The sequence below is a fragment of the Copadichromis virginalis genome, linkage group LG11, assembly GCF_057382275.1.
Source record: "Copadichromis virginalis isolate Kocher_CV1m ecotype Utaka linkage group LG11, C_Virginalis_male_GT1.1, whole genome shotgun sequence".
NCBI lineage: Eukaryota > Metazoa > Chordata > Actinopteri > Cichliformes > Cichlidae > Copadichromis > Copadichromis virginalis.
In genome coordinates this window covers 4,453,555-4,469,695 of record NC_140628.1, presented here as the reverse complement: position 1 = coordinate 4,469,695, position 16,141 = coordinate 4,453,555, and the positions used below count along the sequence as shown (strand labels likewise).

Here is a 16,141-nt window from a genome sequence, read left to right as displayed (position 1 = left end):
TTTACTTTGCCAAATGGATCATCACGGCCTTGCTGTATTGGTCCATTTGATCGACCTTTGTTGTTATTATTTATTTTATTTTATTTTATTTTTAGTTGTTACAGATGGGACAGACATGACTGAGGGATAGGAAAGGGAGAAAGAAAAGAAAATCAGAAGGGAAGAGGGACAGTGAGAAAGGGCACAAAAAGAGAAAGAAAAGAAAAAAATCTCCTGGATCACCTGTTGAGAGAAAAAGAAGAGAAAACAAGCAAAAAAAAAAACAGAGCAACATACTAAACACAACACCATCACGTTAATCTAGCTAAGTGTAAACAGCAGTAAATACTAAATATTCAATGTTGTTTTGTAGCAAGCAGGACCGACAGCACACAATGTGCTTGGAAATAGCAGCCAATAGAGGTGTAGTTTATGTCTATGGACAGTGAACACCCGTGTGCACACCTGTGTGGATCAGCGCGCTTGTATTCAAAAGGTTTCCACATGTAATGGTCTGCTAGAGGATGTAGAGAGCCATAGCCCTGTCCCCCAGGGCATGAAGCAGGCATGGAGGAGATCCAGGCCCCAGACATCCAGACATCCAGAGGCCCCAGAGTGCGAGAGCCCAAGGAGGACCACCGGAGGGGCATCCGTGCCACCCTCATGGGAAGAGCTGAGGAGAGCCCCAGATGAGGGGTCACCCAGTAGCCACGGAGCAGAAGTCAGAGGGGGCTGCAGTGGCGTGCCCGCTGGCTCTGCCGGCAGCCAGCTGTGCCAGAGTGAACCGCATATGCACACATATACAAGTACTCAGCACTCACCCAAGTACTCAGCACTCACCCACCCCTATTCCAGTTTTTAAGTCAACCAGGTTAATAAGGTTAACTAAAGGTTAACTAGAATTTACACTGCCGAATGGTCAGTTCTGAGTTACTGTAGTCATACTTTTTAGACTCAAGCACTTAACGTATATAAACATAAGCAAAATAAATCTTGCTTCTTTATATAGTGTATTTACTGCATGAAAAACATTTGAAAAATTGCATTGAAATAAAGTTGTTTATCAGTTCTTGTCAGAGTTTCCTTCATATAGGTGCCCCATGTTTCACTACAGAGTAACTATTAGCATTAGTGAGATGTCGCCCGTTGTCAGACAAAACAGTGTCTACATTTCATTACTTGAGAGCTTTCTTAGGTTTTTAAACTTTCATAACCTTTGATTGAAGCTAGCAGGTAACATTTTTGAGTCCAGTAATAATCTGTGCTTTGGATGATAATAACAGATTGAGTGTTCATGTTCCTTGTTAGTTGACTTACACGTACGTTTGGGCTTTGAACACCTAAATTACCTCATATCATGTGAATTCCAAAAATCATGCAGGCTACTGACTGTGCTGGCTACACTAGTTAGCATTAAGGGAAAAAAAGTTTAGAGATTTGTACATTAGCTTAGCTATGGGTTGCTAACCGGCTTGTCTCAGCTAGCGATAGTACACTGATTGCCGCTCGGTATTAAGCACCTCCTTATGAATTTCAGTTTTTAAAGTGTTGTTTTCATAAAGAATAACCCATTCCAGACACCTAAACTTGAATCCTGTGTCACATCTTTTTTAAATACAGGACTAATTATAAAAGAGTAATGTGACCATTAGCTTGTCACTCACTGATTGAAGAAGTCGCATTGTCAAACATCAAGCTGAGCTATCACCGTGTTGGTGGAACTGGATTTGACTAGCAAGACATAAATCTGACTTCACTGCACGTTTGTTAGCGAGCAACTTGGTATTAATATGAAGCAAACCTGCTTTGAGACCATGAGTTACAAAATCAACACTATATTATGCTAACTTAAAAACAGCAACTGAGACCATAAAGTCATCAAGAAAGTGCTGCTGACATCACACATCAAGTGAGAAGTAGGAATAACCCTCTGCTGGTAATTAGAAAACAATGCAGGTCTATGGATCTTCCACTCAGACTTTCAGACCCAGGAACTATGCCCAGCTGTTACATGTTGTGCATGGATCAATGTGAGCTGATAAATGAATTCAATAAATTGACTTCACATGACAGGCCAGAGGTTCAGTCTTAAAACTAGCAGGGCTGAACAAGGTGTTATTATCAAATATAACTATTATTTGTAAATAAATAAATACCATAAAAAACCTTAATGTGTTACATTTAAGAATTCTGTGTTATTGCTACAAGTGAATATAGCTGCTAATGATCCATAATGGGATGATGATTCCACTGCAAATACTCAGAAAGGCACAAACACTGGACGTTGTTATGTACAGGTCTGTGGGGACTGACCTGCATTTGCATTTGTGGAGTCAGAGGCCAACAGAGGAACTGGAGTTTTGTCACTTCTGCTATGGTTTCACTTTTGACTTCAGGGGTTGCCACTTGGTTTCCAAATTACACATCAAAAATTACAGATTACAAATTACAGTTACAAATTGCCTATAAACAGATGGTGGTATGTGATTGGTTTGATAAGTGTGACAACATTTAACACTTTTGCATAAGGCAAATGCAATTTAGCTTTACCTGTCCCAGGAAAGAATCTCATTGATACATATCTGCGCTCTGACATCATCAGAGATGAACTCTGGACTGTCAGAGTAGCACTTCTGCTTTCACAGTGCACTGGTTTCTAGTTGTTTTCAGTGCCTGTAGAAAGTGTCCTAAATAACAGTACTCCCATTCTGTACCCTGTTCCTTAAAATCATTTCTACTGAAAGCTAAGATGTGAACTCTCTGGTCTTAACTCACTTCTAATCCGACATGTTCTGCTTTTGTAGGGCAGCAGAGAGGTGTGCATGCTGCCTACAAACACACAACAATCAAGCACCAGTTTAAACTAATGAAGCCATACATTTGTTTCCATTATTGCTGTGCCCCAGTTAAAGTAATGAGACCGCAGTATGAAAACACTCAAGCCTGCTGCATTCCTGAGATGATTGCAGAGCCAAACACTGCCATGTGTTATGGCACACCTAAAGACCACTGACCCGCTCACATGGTTGCTGTGAGTCTCTGCAGTACAGACATGATCAGGTCTGAGCAGCACATAAAGACACATGACAGTGTGGAGCTCACTGCTGCAGGATTCAGATTACTGATGCAGGACCTGAATAGCTCTGGTATCTTTAATCCCACAGCCCGCTTTACTCTCAATCATGCTCTGTTGCGAGTTTCATTGTGGTTGAAGTGGACTGCTGACTATTATAAAGTGCTCAGTTTCTAGGGCATGGGTTGGTGTGGCGGAGGAGGATGCTGGGATAGCGTGAGATGGAGGCAGATGATCCGCAGTGGCGACCCCTAAAGGGAGAAGACGACAGAAGAAGCAGCAGCTTAGTCCTTGTAAAACAAAAGCTTGCAGAGAGGACATGGTTTCATGGTATGATGATGACAAAAGGATGACAGCATAGGTGACACAGCTATAGAATTTTTATTATGATGTAACACAGGAATGATGTAAGAAGTGCAAAAGAACACACGTGTACCAAACCCGGTGATTTGTGTGCACTGATTTTCTCAGTTAGACAAACTCGGTCTTCATCATCTGAGGCTGTGATATTCCAGACTGAGGTGAAGAAGAAGCCCGATGAAGCCGATGCTTTGCGGGGCGAGGGTGGGGGGCACCTCGACCCGCGCTCCGAGCCTGGGTCTTGTAGAGGGCAGCAGTCTCAAGCTGGAGCGCGGAGAGCAGCCCGGTACTCTACAAATATTCCTCCTGCTGCAACACACTGGAGGGCGGGGCTGGATGCTTGACAGCCACTCTCTGAGACCAATGAAAAGCCGGTGTTCCCGGGAACCTTCCAATCTCCGCATCCCGGGCGGGGTCTGAAGGGTCGAAACCGGAGAGAGAATCCCAAAAAAAATTATATGTAGACTGTGGCGGAGCTGGGAGCAAGCGGGACGCTGAGGGAAGAAAAAGAAGTGAGAAGACGAGCTCCGTTTGCTCGCTGTGCCAGTGCGCAGACAATTACGCACGCTTGCCACTTTGGTTGCTCCAGCGCGGACTTTTTGTGCCTCTTGTGGAAATGGAGCCGCATTCTTGAGTCAGTCTCAAGAAGGCATTTGTTCTCACTAGTTGATGAGAGCAGTGAGAGCCGCTCAGGCTCCGTTTCCTGTGTTTGCCAGCGCGTTGCAGCTGGGCTGAAGAAGCCCCGCAGGGCTGCCTGAGCACCGGTCCTCCTCCTCCTCCTCCTCCGCTTGAAGCCCCACAGCCAGCCCGCTGCCAAAGTCGGTGGGAGAGAGAGAAAAAGATAATAATGTGCGACCTGATGCCAGCCTCTCAGCCCCCGGAGAAAATGGGCAAAATGAAAAAGTTGAGGAGAACTTTGTCAGAGAGTTTCCGGAGTATCGGTGAGTACCGTTTCCCTTTTTCGAGCCTGTTGTTCATAAAAACCCAGAAAACAGATGTGAAATGTCTCCTGCAGCAGCTCAGACCGCCGCTTCCCACTGAGATGATGTCTGCTCACAGTTTGCGGCCGTGGAAAACCCACATCAGTGGGCTTGTTCGGGTGTTTAAGCACTGCGCACCTCATTTTGAAGGAAAACTGCAGATTTGTCAACTTTCTGAACTGTTGTGAGGATTTTCCAGCAGACTGTCCGCTGCTGACCAGCGGGGCTCACACTTTTCCACTAACGGTCACTAAGTGTTGGTACACAGCATCATCTTCGTGAATTCAATCATATTCATAGGAAGATGACTGACGTTTGTTTTTATCGCTGCATTTTGCGTCTGTGCTCAGCTCGTCTTTTATAGAAACAACAATGGACGCGATCAGTTCTCCGCTTTTCACATCACCTCTTGTTTTGAAGATACTTGTCTGTTTCAGCATCTCTATTGTGAGGCGTGTATCACCGTCTCTGGGCTCTTGGGCAGAAAACATCTGTACAGATGTCGGCCTGAACATTCTCCTCTGAAGTTTGGAGAATGATTTATGACGGAAATGATTCATGGAAGTGATGACAGATTCATGACAAAGGAAGTAGTTCATATTTCGGTAAATGTCCCAAAGCGGAATGTTTATTTATTTATTTATTTGTTGCAGTTTTCATATCAGTAACCAAAACATTAATATCACTGGTGTCGGTTCGGTTTATGTTTTGGACTTTGATAAAAAATATAAGAGATGAACTTTTCTCTCCGTTTGATTTTCCTTACCTGTTCTAACATGACGCAGTAAACATGAGAAACGAGGGCCTGGCTGATCATCATCTTCATGGTAATTAAGGTGTATTGTGTTTATCTGCAGGAACACAGGCGCTCTCATTGTCGAGCAATCTGCTGATCATGACAATGCTTTTGTTTCCAAAGTGTCACAAATGAAATCTTTGCCCCCAGCAGCATTTTCAGATATTCCCACCAGGAAGCAGGATTATTTTCCTCATGTTATTTCTGCGTGCACTAACGCACACATTTCTGCAGTCACTTTTCACCTTAAAACAGAACATCAGCAGTTTTTATGATGAGTTCACATTCAGCTCTTAGATTCAATTGAGTCATTGTGTTATGGAGACAGTGTATATGAAGTGCATGCACGACTTTGTTTCACACATTGTAATTTATCTGTGATTGACTGTCAGTGTCAGCAATATTGTTCCTAAGGGATTCATAATTAAATATATGAACTAGAGGAAAGTAAAGCGATCTTAGTTTGTCACAGAATTTGGGGCCTGCATATATTTATCAGATATTTTGTTTGATGATGGCCCAAATGTTCATTTCGACTGGACTGCAGGCCAGTGTGGCACCCAGAGCCATGCTCCAGGACAGTGAGTAATGTGGTTTGGCATCGTCTTCCTCAAACAAGCAAACTTCACCTGGGAGAAATAAAAACTGCATATTTTGTCATTAACTCTGTGACACCTAAATGATGTCGTTATGGTTTCCATGTTGGTCGTGTTGAACGAAAGCATCGACATGATCTACAACTGAGGATGTGCGTACTCGCTGCAGTTAAGTAAGGCGAGCCTCTGCATCAGTGCTAGTTAGAAGAAACTTAAACCAGAAATGAGGTCTTTGATGTCATCTTAATGATTTATTGATCAAAAACAGACAAAAATCCATATAAATCAGAAACCATGATTCTTATAAGTTTGGTGTGTATTGTGAACATATAGAAAGATTTCGGACCTCTATCACGCTCATAATAGTGCTGCATAGAACTGTTTAAAATATGTTTCTTTTGGCCATTGTTGGTACTGACATCAGGGATATAAAAGGATTTTAATAATGACTATATATTTTATGACTTTGTAATGTACATTACAGTAACAGGTTATAACAGTTTAAATACATGTACAATGTTCTAGAATAAAATAAAATAATTTTGGAAAAAAACTCTTTTTTTACGTAATATTCATGACTAAACATTTAAATGAACACGCTTTACAATAAAGTGAATGCTACACATGTATCCATGAATAAATAATACATTAAAAAATAATGTTGAGTACAGTAAAATGTTTGAACAAAAGCCTGCACGTTACACGTTTTTTGCTGTACGTTTAAAAAGACCACAAAACACCAAAATGAATATATAGAAAATACAACACTGTTGCTTTAAAGTAAACACTGAGCAGAGAGTGAGCTGTCCAGGCCGAGGTTTCTCTCTGAGGGCTTCTCGTTTTCAAACAGTTGCGACGTCTGTAAGTTGGGAATATCTGAGCTCCTGCAGAAATATCACTAAAATGGTCGTAAAGCTGGCGTGAGCGTACACTCGCGTCTTTAGCACATGCCAGCCCCATCACCCACACAAGGTTACAAAATCCCAGAGGTGCACGAGCAGGCAACACAACACTAAAGCACATCTGCTGCTGGTGGATGTGACGTCACTTTAGCAAGAGGACTATGTTAAATGGTATAAATGGGCGTTGAGACGTCATTGGTGACAAACCCGACCTTTAAAAAAATATAAATAGTATTTTGTGTGACAGAATTAAGTTTTGTCCCTTGATTGCTGAGATTTGGGAGAACAATTAAAAAAAGAATTCACCACATGAATCATCACCCATATTCAGATGGATGACACGGTATCCATAATTTCTAAAAGCTGACAGTCCTGTTTTTGGAGCGTGTTTTTTTCTTGTTTTCATATTTAATGTTGACTTGAAGAAAACTGTGTTGTAAATACTCATTTTGGTAGCAGTTAAGTGATGCATAGGCGACAGCAGCTGAACGCGACAAACAAACAAACGGAGAATGTAAGCTCGCACAGCAGCGGGAGGGTGATGAATAGGAAAATCATGAATTTGGATTTACAATCAATCTCTTTTAAAAACACGTAGATGCTAATAATGGCTCGTGGAAGGTCTCGTTGAGGTTGCCCACCTGCGAGGACGGTGATAAGGTGGATTTTTTAAGTGCAGTGCTTCTTTAGGGCCTGAACGTGAAAGCCATTCAAACTGCTCTCAGCTTTGTCTTTAGATCCTCTGAATCTTTTTAATGACATTATGTACCATAGATGATGAAATCCATAAACTGTTTTACTTCAGTATAATTGTTGGACTGTGTGCTCATGCAGGTTTTCAGTGTAGTGAATCCCTCTGGATCTTTACGTCTGGGATCAACTTACTAATAGCTCTGCTGTTTGAAGTTGACCCACCAGCTTGTTTCTGCACTTTTTTTTGTGTTAAGCATTTTCAAATGATTTCATCGTTTTGATTTATATGTTACACACCGTCCCGCCTTTTTCAGAAATGGGGTTGTTGACTTGCTGATTAACACAAAAATCTTTTCAGCTCTACGTGTAACTTGGATTATATCAGTTGATGTCTGATTCATAGGAAATGTATAAAAACTACAAACTGAATTCTTCTCACTGGATATTAATTTTATCCTCCGTTTTCTTTTTTTAAACAAAGTGTTCGTCTCCAAAGACACACAGTTAGTCAGGTTAGGTTAACTGGTAACTCTAAAGAACCCACGGGTGTCGGTATGAGTGGTCTGTTCATGTGTTAGCCCTGCGTCAGACTGGTGACCTGTCCAAGGTGTTCCCTGCCTCCTGCTGGGATTGGCTTCAGCACCCTGACAACGATAAGCGGAAGAGAGTGGATGGATAGTTTGTTTCAAATATTTAGCGATACACAATATATAGTAAGTAAGGCTGTTGCTTTTCTGTCATAATTTTGTTAATAATTATTTCCATAAATGCCATGAAATTACCAGTGAAATTGTTTATCGGCCACACGACAAGACCTGACGATGTGCTTGAAGTGACGCTTGTGTTTTCATGTGACTTATTGTCCCACACTCACATCACTGGCTGTAAAAGGTGTGTGTGTGTGTGTGTGTGTGTGTGTAAAACAGTACCTTTTTTACACACACACACACACACACACACACACACACACACACACACACACACACACACACACACACACCACCTGTGTGGCCTTTGAAGCAGTGTGTTGTAGACAAAGAACAGTCGGATGCAGTCTGTAAGAAAATGAGAGCTTGAGTTTGGGTCAGTGTTGCAGGAGGAAGCGAGATTGGCATTGACTTTTCTGCTTTGCTGATGCTCGTCTCCTATTGGCTGTCTCTCCTCTCATCTAAATCAACACATCTAAGCATTGATCGGCCCCTCGCCTTGCTCCACGGAAGCCTTAACAAAGCAAATTCAAGAGAGCGCTGTATTCTTTATATCCTTGCAGGCATGTTGATCCAACAGGTCCCCGTGGACAGCACCGTGTTGTATGCGAAATGATAGCACCGTGCAGCGTAATGCATTGTTAGTATTTTCATTTGAACAGACACAAACCAGGTGGATGGGCTGACGCAGAGTTTGTCAGCCTGTTCTGAACAGTGACCTCAGGTTTGAAGAGACCAGTCACGTAGTGAAATGTCAGGATGGAGTGCTGTGTTTGCAAGATCATGAAGACAGACTGCAGATGACTACAAACAAGAACCACTGCCTTGGACTTTGCCTGACCTCCAGTGCAGATGTTGCAGATGTTGTTCTTTTTTACCATTCCATGAAACAGGATTCTGATTCCTGCAGCATAATGTCAGCTCGTGCCACCAGGCAGCAGCTCGTGCTGAATGCTGATGCAGATGCTGGTGTCCAGTGGCAAATGTTGGCACTGGCATTGGAGCAGACAGAAGATTAGAAAAGCTTTAGATAAATGAGGAGTTCCTTTGGCTCAGCGAAGCCTTCAGTGACCTTCAAATTTTTAATTTTGCCTTCCTGCAGTTTTGGCAGTTTAAATTTGTCAGTGAACCAATGACCTTGGAAATACAGGGGGTATCAATTCATTGAAGGGAATTAAGAGAGGTTTCTCCTCCCTCATTACTCCTAAAGAGGTGCCCTTGAGCAAGGCAATTAACCCCCAACAGCTGTTCAGTGGCCAGCTGATCGGAGTGTGGCTGCAGCGTCAAGCTGTTAATGTGTGATTAAGAGTATGGCCACTGTAACTCTCCTCAGGCAGACACAAGTGCTGGGAAAAGCTACAGTCTTCACATTCATTTCGATCAGATTGGCACTGTGGGGAACATGGATGGCACCGATTCTGAGATTCATCACAGTGAAGCACACGATGTGTTCAAGCCAAACACTCACTTCGCCTACATCCTGCCCAGGCCGCCATAGCAAGCTAAGAACTCAGTCAGTCTGTGGGAAATGGTTGTGTACACTATACACTGTTATTACTATAAAGAAAAACTTTAAATAATATTATTTGTCATCATATCTGTGGCAAATTATAATGCATGTATGAGCTGACATGGTATTCTAGAACTGCAGGGAGAGAAGAGGACCCATGCAGGGAGCAGAGAGGTTTGATGTGTGGTGGAGGTCGGGTAGGCAGAGATGGAGATGAAGCTGTGTACAGGTAGATTTAAGGTCTGTGCATACAGTCAGTCTAACCTTTGATCATAGAAACAAACAAGAACCATGGGCGTTCATGTGGGTGTGCGTCATGCTGGGTCATTTAGCCCAGAGTATCACACCTCTGGAAGTAACCATTACCAAATGCATGCAGCATAGCTAAGTTACAGGTAGCTGACTAACTGTATGTAACATTAGGGTGCAAATGACTGGAAATTGCGAAGTGATCCATGAGGTCAAGCTATTGCTTTTAGCTTTGAGGAAGTCATGTAGCGACTATGAACATGCTTGTTGGTGCCAGATGCCAGTCTGGTCTGAGTATTTTAGAAACTGCTGAAATGTTGCTCTCCCCAATGTACACGTCCATTTTTAGTATTGGTGTTATTACAGTTTTTTACAGACGCTAGGACACATCTCAATACTTAGGTCACGTTTGCAAAACTCCTCACACAGTGAGCACAACAGAAGTCTATGTGGGCTAAACTGAGGACCAGTTATCATTGTTTTGGCACAAAATGCATTCAATGACTACATCTCTCAAATTTCATGAATTATCTTCTCACTCAGACACAACAACTGCCAAAAATCTTTGTACGTACAGGACATTTTGCATGTGCTTACATACTGTTTTCAAAACTGTTAAACTTATGGCCAAAACAATAACACAATGCAAAACTGAATAAGACAGCAAAATCCAACAGCAATATTTTATTGAAACATATTTTAAATCTAAAAATGCAGTTTAACCAGCCACAGCTGATTCTCATTGTAGATGAACATCTACACAGGTGTTACTCCTTCAATTTTTCAACTCCTTCAATTCTGGCAGCCAGAAGATTCTTTCCTAGGTGTGTTGCCCTAGATGACATAAGATGTGATGTGGATGAGAACCTGTGGCCAAATGGAGAAGACCGAGTAGATTAGCATTACTATTGTATGTGTATCAGTGGATGGTGTGTATACAAATTCTTGTATTTTGGGATTACTTAGTGCAAAAAAATAAAAAATACATAAACAAATATTAACGAATTCTGCATGATGTCTGATTCATTCCAGTAACATATATTGAAATTATAAACAGAGATGTGTCCTTGTTTTACACAAGAAAACACTGTGTAATGCTACATGTTGTTAGTGTTTTTTAGGTCATTGTTTTGTGGGTGACAAAGTGTGTTTGTCGGCTGTCAACCTTTGCTAGTGTTCTGGAAGAATGAGTTTATTTGAGACCTGAATGAAGTGTTTTGGTAGTTGTAGTGCATTTTGAATGTGAAATGAACTGCTTTGCCAAGCTGACGGTCAGTTAGGAGGATTGTGTGAAGAGTTTTGCAAAAGTGACCTAAGTATTGAGAAATGTGTCCTAGCGGCTGTAAAAAACTGTAGTATATTAATATTAGTCTTTGAATTATAACCTGCTGAATGAATAAGAGAACGGATTCTGTTATTCATTCAGCAGGTTTCTAATTTAGAGCAGATTCAGAAAACTTTGTTACTTAAATTTTCATTTCCCCCAGTGCTTAATTAATCTGTAGCAATACATCTCAAGCCTCAAAATCTTCAGTGTTGGAGCAGCTGCAGAAACAGTAATTGTACTGTAACATGCTCTTTCCTTCATACTCTAGACTGAACCTTTTTTCCATACTCTGCAGATAAATATTGATTCGTTTGCATATTTGTCACACTTACATGTTTGTGTTACATGTTACAATGTTGTTTTTAAATGTTTCCACTCATCCATTGTCTGCTGCTTATCCAGGACCAGGTCATGGCCAGACTTCCCTCTCCCCAGAATTTCCTCCAACGCGTTTGAATTTTTTTACGTAGTCAGGCATGCGGTGTGTAGTATTGTGTAGTCGTCTATATATGGAGAAACTGACGCTGAGCAGGAATTCACATTATGTACTTATATTAAGTCCAGCCATATTCGTCCATAAATAGTGACGTAGTTGCTGCAGGTTGGTGATTTAACTGAAAAACCTAGCTTTTATGTAAGAAATGTACAACCAGTTGGCAACTAGTTGAGTTGAGCACCATAAGACACACACACCAGTTGTGCTCACTGGGACAAACTTACTCAGACTGATTGCAAGGTGTCCCTGTGTACATTTGGTAATTGGACAGCAGTTGTTTGCTAACCTTTGGCAATCTGTCTGAGACTGAATGAAGACTGAATGGAGACAGGTTGCCTACCACTAGCCAACTTGTGGCTGTATAGAAGTTGAGGGTGTTGGACATTCACCTTTTCGATGACCAGCTGGTTGCTCATCTACGTGCAATTGGTCGCTGAATGCAAAGAAGAAGAAAAAAGAAATCACTGGGCAGCCACCGATTTTATTTATTTATTTATGTCCCTCTGGTTTTAAGGAGGTTGGTAAAATGGTAAATGCACTGGTTTTCATACAGCATTTTTCTCTACCTGACCACTTAAAGGTTTTTATACAACATGCCTAACATGCACTTTTTTCTTTGCTGAAGTGGCATCTGTCCAACATTCACCTTCAGATGGATGCATCGCAGAGTCACGTGGGGTTGATATCTTGTCCAAGGATATTTGGCATCCAGAGATTAAACCACCAACCTTCTGATTAACAGAGAACCTGCTCTACCTCCTGAGCTAAGCCACTCAAAAAACACCTGGTATTCCCAGGTGGTCTCGCATCCAGATGAGATCGGCTGTGCTCAGGGTGGTATGAGCAGTTACAGAGTATGGTTTCAATAGCCCATATTCTGTAATTGCTGTGAAACCCATTTTCCCAGAATGATGAAATATTCTTTTAATTTTAACAGATTTTAGTAAACTACAGTCAACAGTATATTATACCAAAAATAATTACTTTAAAGAGTTAAACTACATGTACATTTTCAATGTAATGTAAATAAAATTTACTTAGTTGGTATAAATTCAGTATATAACAACCATATTTTCCTTAATGATTAAAAAATAATTATATATATTGTTTTTTTTATTTATTCCTTCATGAGGGGAAGAATCTTTTTGTTAGTTTATGGGGACTTAAAATATTAGTAATCAGTTTTTGATGTCATTACTGTATTTTGAAAATCGTTGCTAATTAACAGCTAATTAGTCAGTTAATAACCTTACGATGTTATAAACTGGAGTCCATCGGTGCTCCTGCTGCTGCTTGAGCACATTGAATTTGCTTGTAATGAATTGTGCCATATAAATAAAATTGTCCGTTGCTTGTTGATCTAAGCTAGCATAACCTTTGGCAGTTACAGCACAAAGCTATCAGTTGCATTAGCATTTATTGCTTTGATAAACATGTAACGTATTTTTGTTGTTGGAGCAGTTTTAGCTTCTCTGTGATGAGCAATATATATCAGTACTTTAAAGATTAAAAAATGTTTTGTCTGATTGGGTATCTCAGCACCAGGATGTCGTTTGGTAATATTAGGAACATGAGAGTAGGGCTGCTCAATTAATCGAATTTTAATCACGATTACGATCTGGGCTTTCAACGATCATTAAAAATGACTGAGCCGATTATTAGCCCCTCCCTCATTTATCCGCGACACCTTAAAGGCCGGTCCGTGAAAATATTGTCGGGCATAAACCGTCCGTGGCGCAAAAAAGGTTGGAGACCGCTGATTAAGAGGACCCGAGGGAAGCTCGGAAAGCTAAGCAGAAGTTATTTGGAGAGGAGAGTGACTGCCGCTGGTTGAAAAGAGAGGTAAAAAAACTTCAGTGGTGTTGCACACTATTTTATATTATTTTTTAAAGTCATTGTTAACCCTTTAAAGCCGGTCAGAGCAGCACGCTCCGTTTTGGGTAACTATTTTTAAATCCCTGTAGAACCTGAACCATGTAAGCTAGCGCAATAATTTGTTTTGCATATGAAACCGGAGGAGTTGTACTTACATCTTATGCCATCAGCTTGTCCTCGGTCACGGTTTCGTTCCACATATAGCTTTGCAAAAATTGCATAAAAAGCGCTTGCAGGAACAAAAACATAATATTCCAGAAACAGGCTTTGCCATCCATCAGCTGTTCGTAACACTTCCCACAGTGAAATGATGCACATGCTGTTTTCTTTGCAAATTTGCATCATAGGATTGTTTTTTGTTTTTCCTGCAGTATATAAAAATTGCTGTATCTCCAAAATAAAACTATGAAGACACTCAAAATAAATTTCCTGTGGTGGGAAACTATTTTTTGCAACTTTATTGTATTTAAAGTTTTGAGGGATAAACCTCTTAAATTTCTCCAAGTAGAAATATATGTAAACAAAACAAAAGCAATTTTCAATTTTTTTTGTAGTTTATTGCACTTTTTTGCAATTTATGTAATTACTATGGACTTAATGCATACATATTATTAAAATATGGGCTATAACAGTTGTATTGATGTATAGCAACTTGAAATGCTCCCACAAATGGCACTACAGCATGTAAAAAAAAAAAATATAAGCTCTGGTGGACTTGGTTCTATAGTAGGTCTTAAAGGGTTAAATAAATATCGTCAAATAATCGTGATCTCAATTTCAGTGAAAATAATCGTGATTATCATTTTTGCCATAATCGAGCAGCCCTACATGAGAGGGCACCTGTGCTACTCACCACGGCCACTTTGGCATTTTGCTATTTCCGTTAGAGTATTGTTGATCTCTTATTTCATCTTCCTTCAACCGGGAAGTTCACTGACTTCGAAATTTGTTGTTCAAGAAAGTCATTACCTCTTCATTAAAAAATAAACCCCAAATAAAATCAACGTATTAGAAGAGTCTCACCTTTTTGTTCTTTTTCAATATGGGAAGAAAAATCAAAAACACATAAAAATCCAAATAAGAGTATTTTTAACTTTATTTGAATAAAGCATAAAAAATATTTAAATAGAAATATTCACGGGTCGGTGAGAATTGCATTTGTTGTTTATGGATACTAAATGTTGCATGTCATCCACGGCTGAGGCTCCATTGTCTACCTGCAGACTAATCCATTGTATTGAGTGTGGATTTGCGGCTGTCTGGAGTGTGCAGCCTTTGGGGAATGTGTGTGTACTGATCCTCTGAGGAGAAGGAAGCAGCGGTTTCACGGCTCAGTGGCTGGGCTGACAATGCTTCCAAACTCACTCTGAGATAAATAAGTCATTTTACCTGGAAGCACCACCTCCTCCCACATCACACTCTGCCTGTGCTGCCTTTGTCCTTAGACACAAACGTAATCATCATGAGGAAGTAATAACTAATAAAAACAATCATATATAAAGAATACTTTTGACAGGCTCCTTGTGCTGTGGGAGGAAAAATAAAGACAAATATGAAAAATATTGTTGTCAAATGCAATAATGTCCTGAAATGACGAGGAGTTGATTGTCAGCGTGGGTTCAAGCATATAATTGAATCACTGGTTACACCCTTTCTGGTAATTTAGACATTAATAACACATTTAGATGTTCACAGTCTCTTCTTTATGCAGCTGCAACATCCTGCGCCACAGTTTGGTGGTGTTAGCTCAGAAGGCAGAGCAGGTTATCGACTGATAAGAATCGATTCATTTACCATTCAAAAAACAAAGTGACACAGGTTTTAATTTTAGAATTAAAGTGAAGGAGGAGGCAGGACATTTGTCAGGAAGTGGCTTTTCCAGACAAGCGATCCAGGACAGTTGTTCTTTATTATTAGTATTATAAGTAAGGAAAAGGCTGCTTAGCTTAAGTAAAAAACACCCAGGGGGTAGTCTGAATTAGTACAGTCTAACTGACTAGAGCACCTGTGGTTTGTGCTAGAATGGGTCAGACTGTTGGATCGATTGCTTGCTTTTTTTTAGTCTGCATGAAATTAAGCTTCATGCTTATGAGCATGTGTGAACAAACCACTCTGAATTCTCAGTTAGTCTAAAAAACGTAATAAGTTTCACTCATTTTACCAAACATTAAGTACAAGCATTGTCTATATATTTCGGAGCCTTTCAAAACCAATAATCACATCCTTCAAAAACAAAAACATATTTTATATGCAGATAAAATGCACGCCACTTTATGCCATGCATAACATGTCAGTTTAGCTTGCGAGTGTGGCTAAAGATGCTATGCTAGCTAGGGATGGGTATCGATAAGATTTTCACGATTCCGATTCCATTTTCGATTCTGTTTAACGATTCGATTCTTTATCGATTCTTTTTAAAAAAGGAGAACACTAAGGTCGATTAGCTTAGAACTTTTTTTATATCTTCTCTTTGAGCAAGATAGAAATGTAGGAGTAACATGGCCTTACAAACCCAACAGTGAGATCTTAAGAGATCCAGCCTATGGCTCTTCAATGGGGTCCCCAGGGAAAAATATTGTAAATGTAAAATAATAAAAT

At 40.4% G+C, this 16,141-nt stretch overlaps 1 protein-coding gene across 1 annotated transcript in view; it reads left to right on the top strand.

Annotated features, from left to right (window-relative positions):
- The first annotated feature begins 3,863 nt into the window (after positions 1-3,863).
- cdk14 (cyclin dependent kinase 14) overlaps positions 3,864-16,141 on the top strand; it is a 240,744-nt gene continuing 228,466 nt past the window's right edge. Inside the window, exon 1 of the mRNA XM_085472876.1 lies at positions 3,864-4,353. Within this exon, the coding sequence (XP_085329002.1) occupies positions 4,260-4,353 (94 nt within the window). The 5' untranslated portion in view covers positions 3,864-4,259. The remainder of the gene's footprint in view (positions 4,354-16,141) is intronic.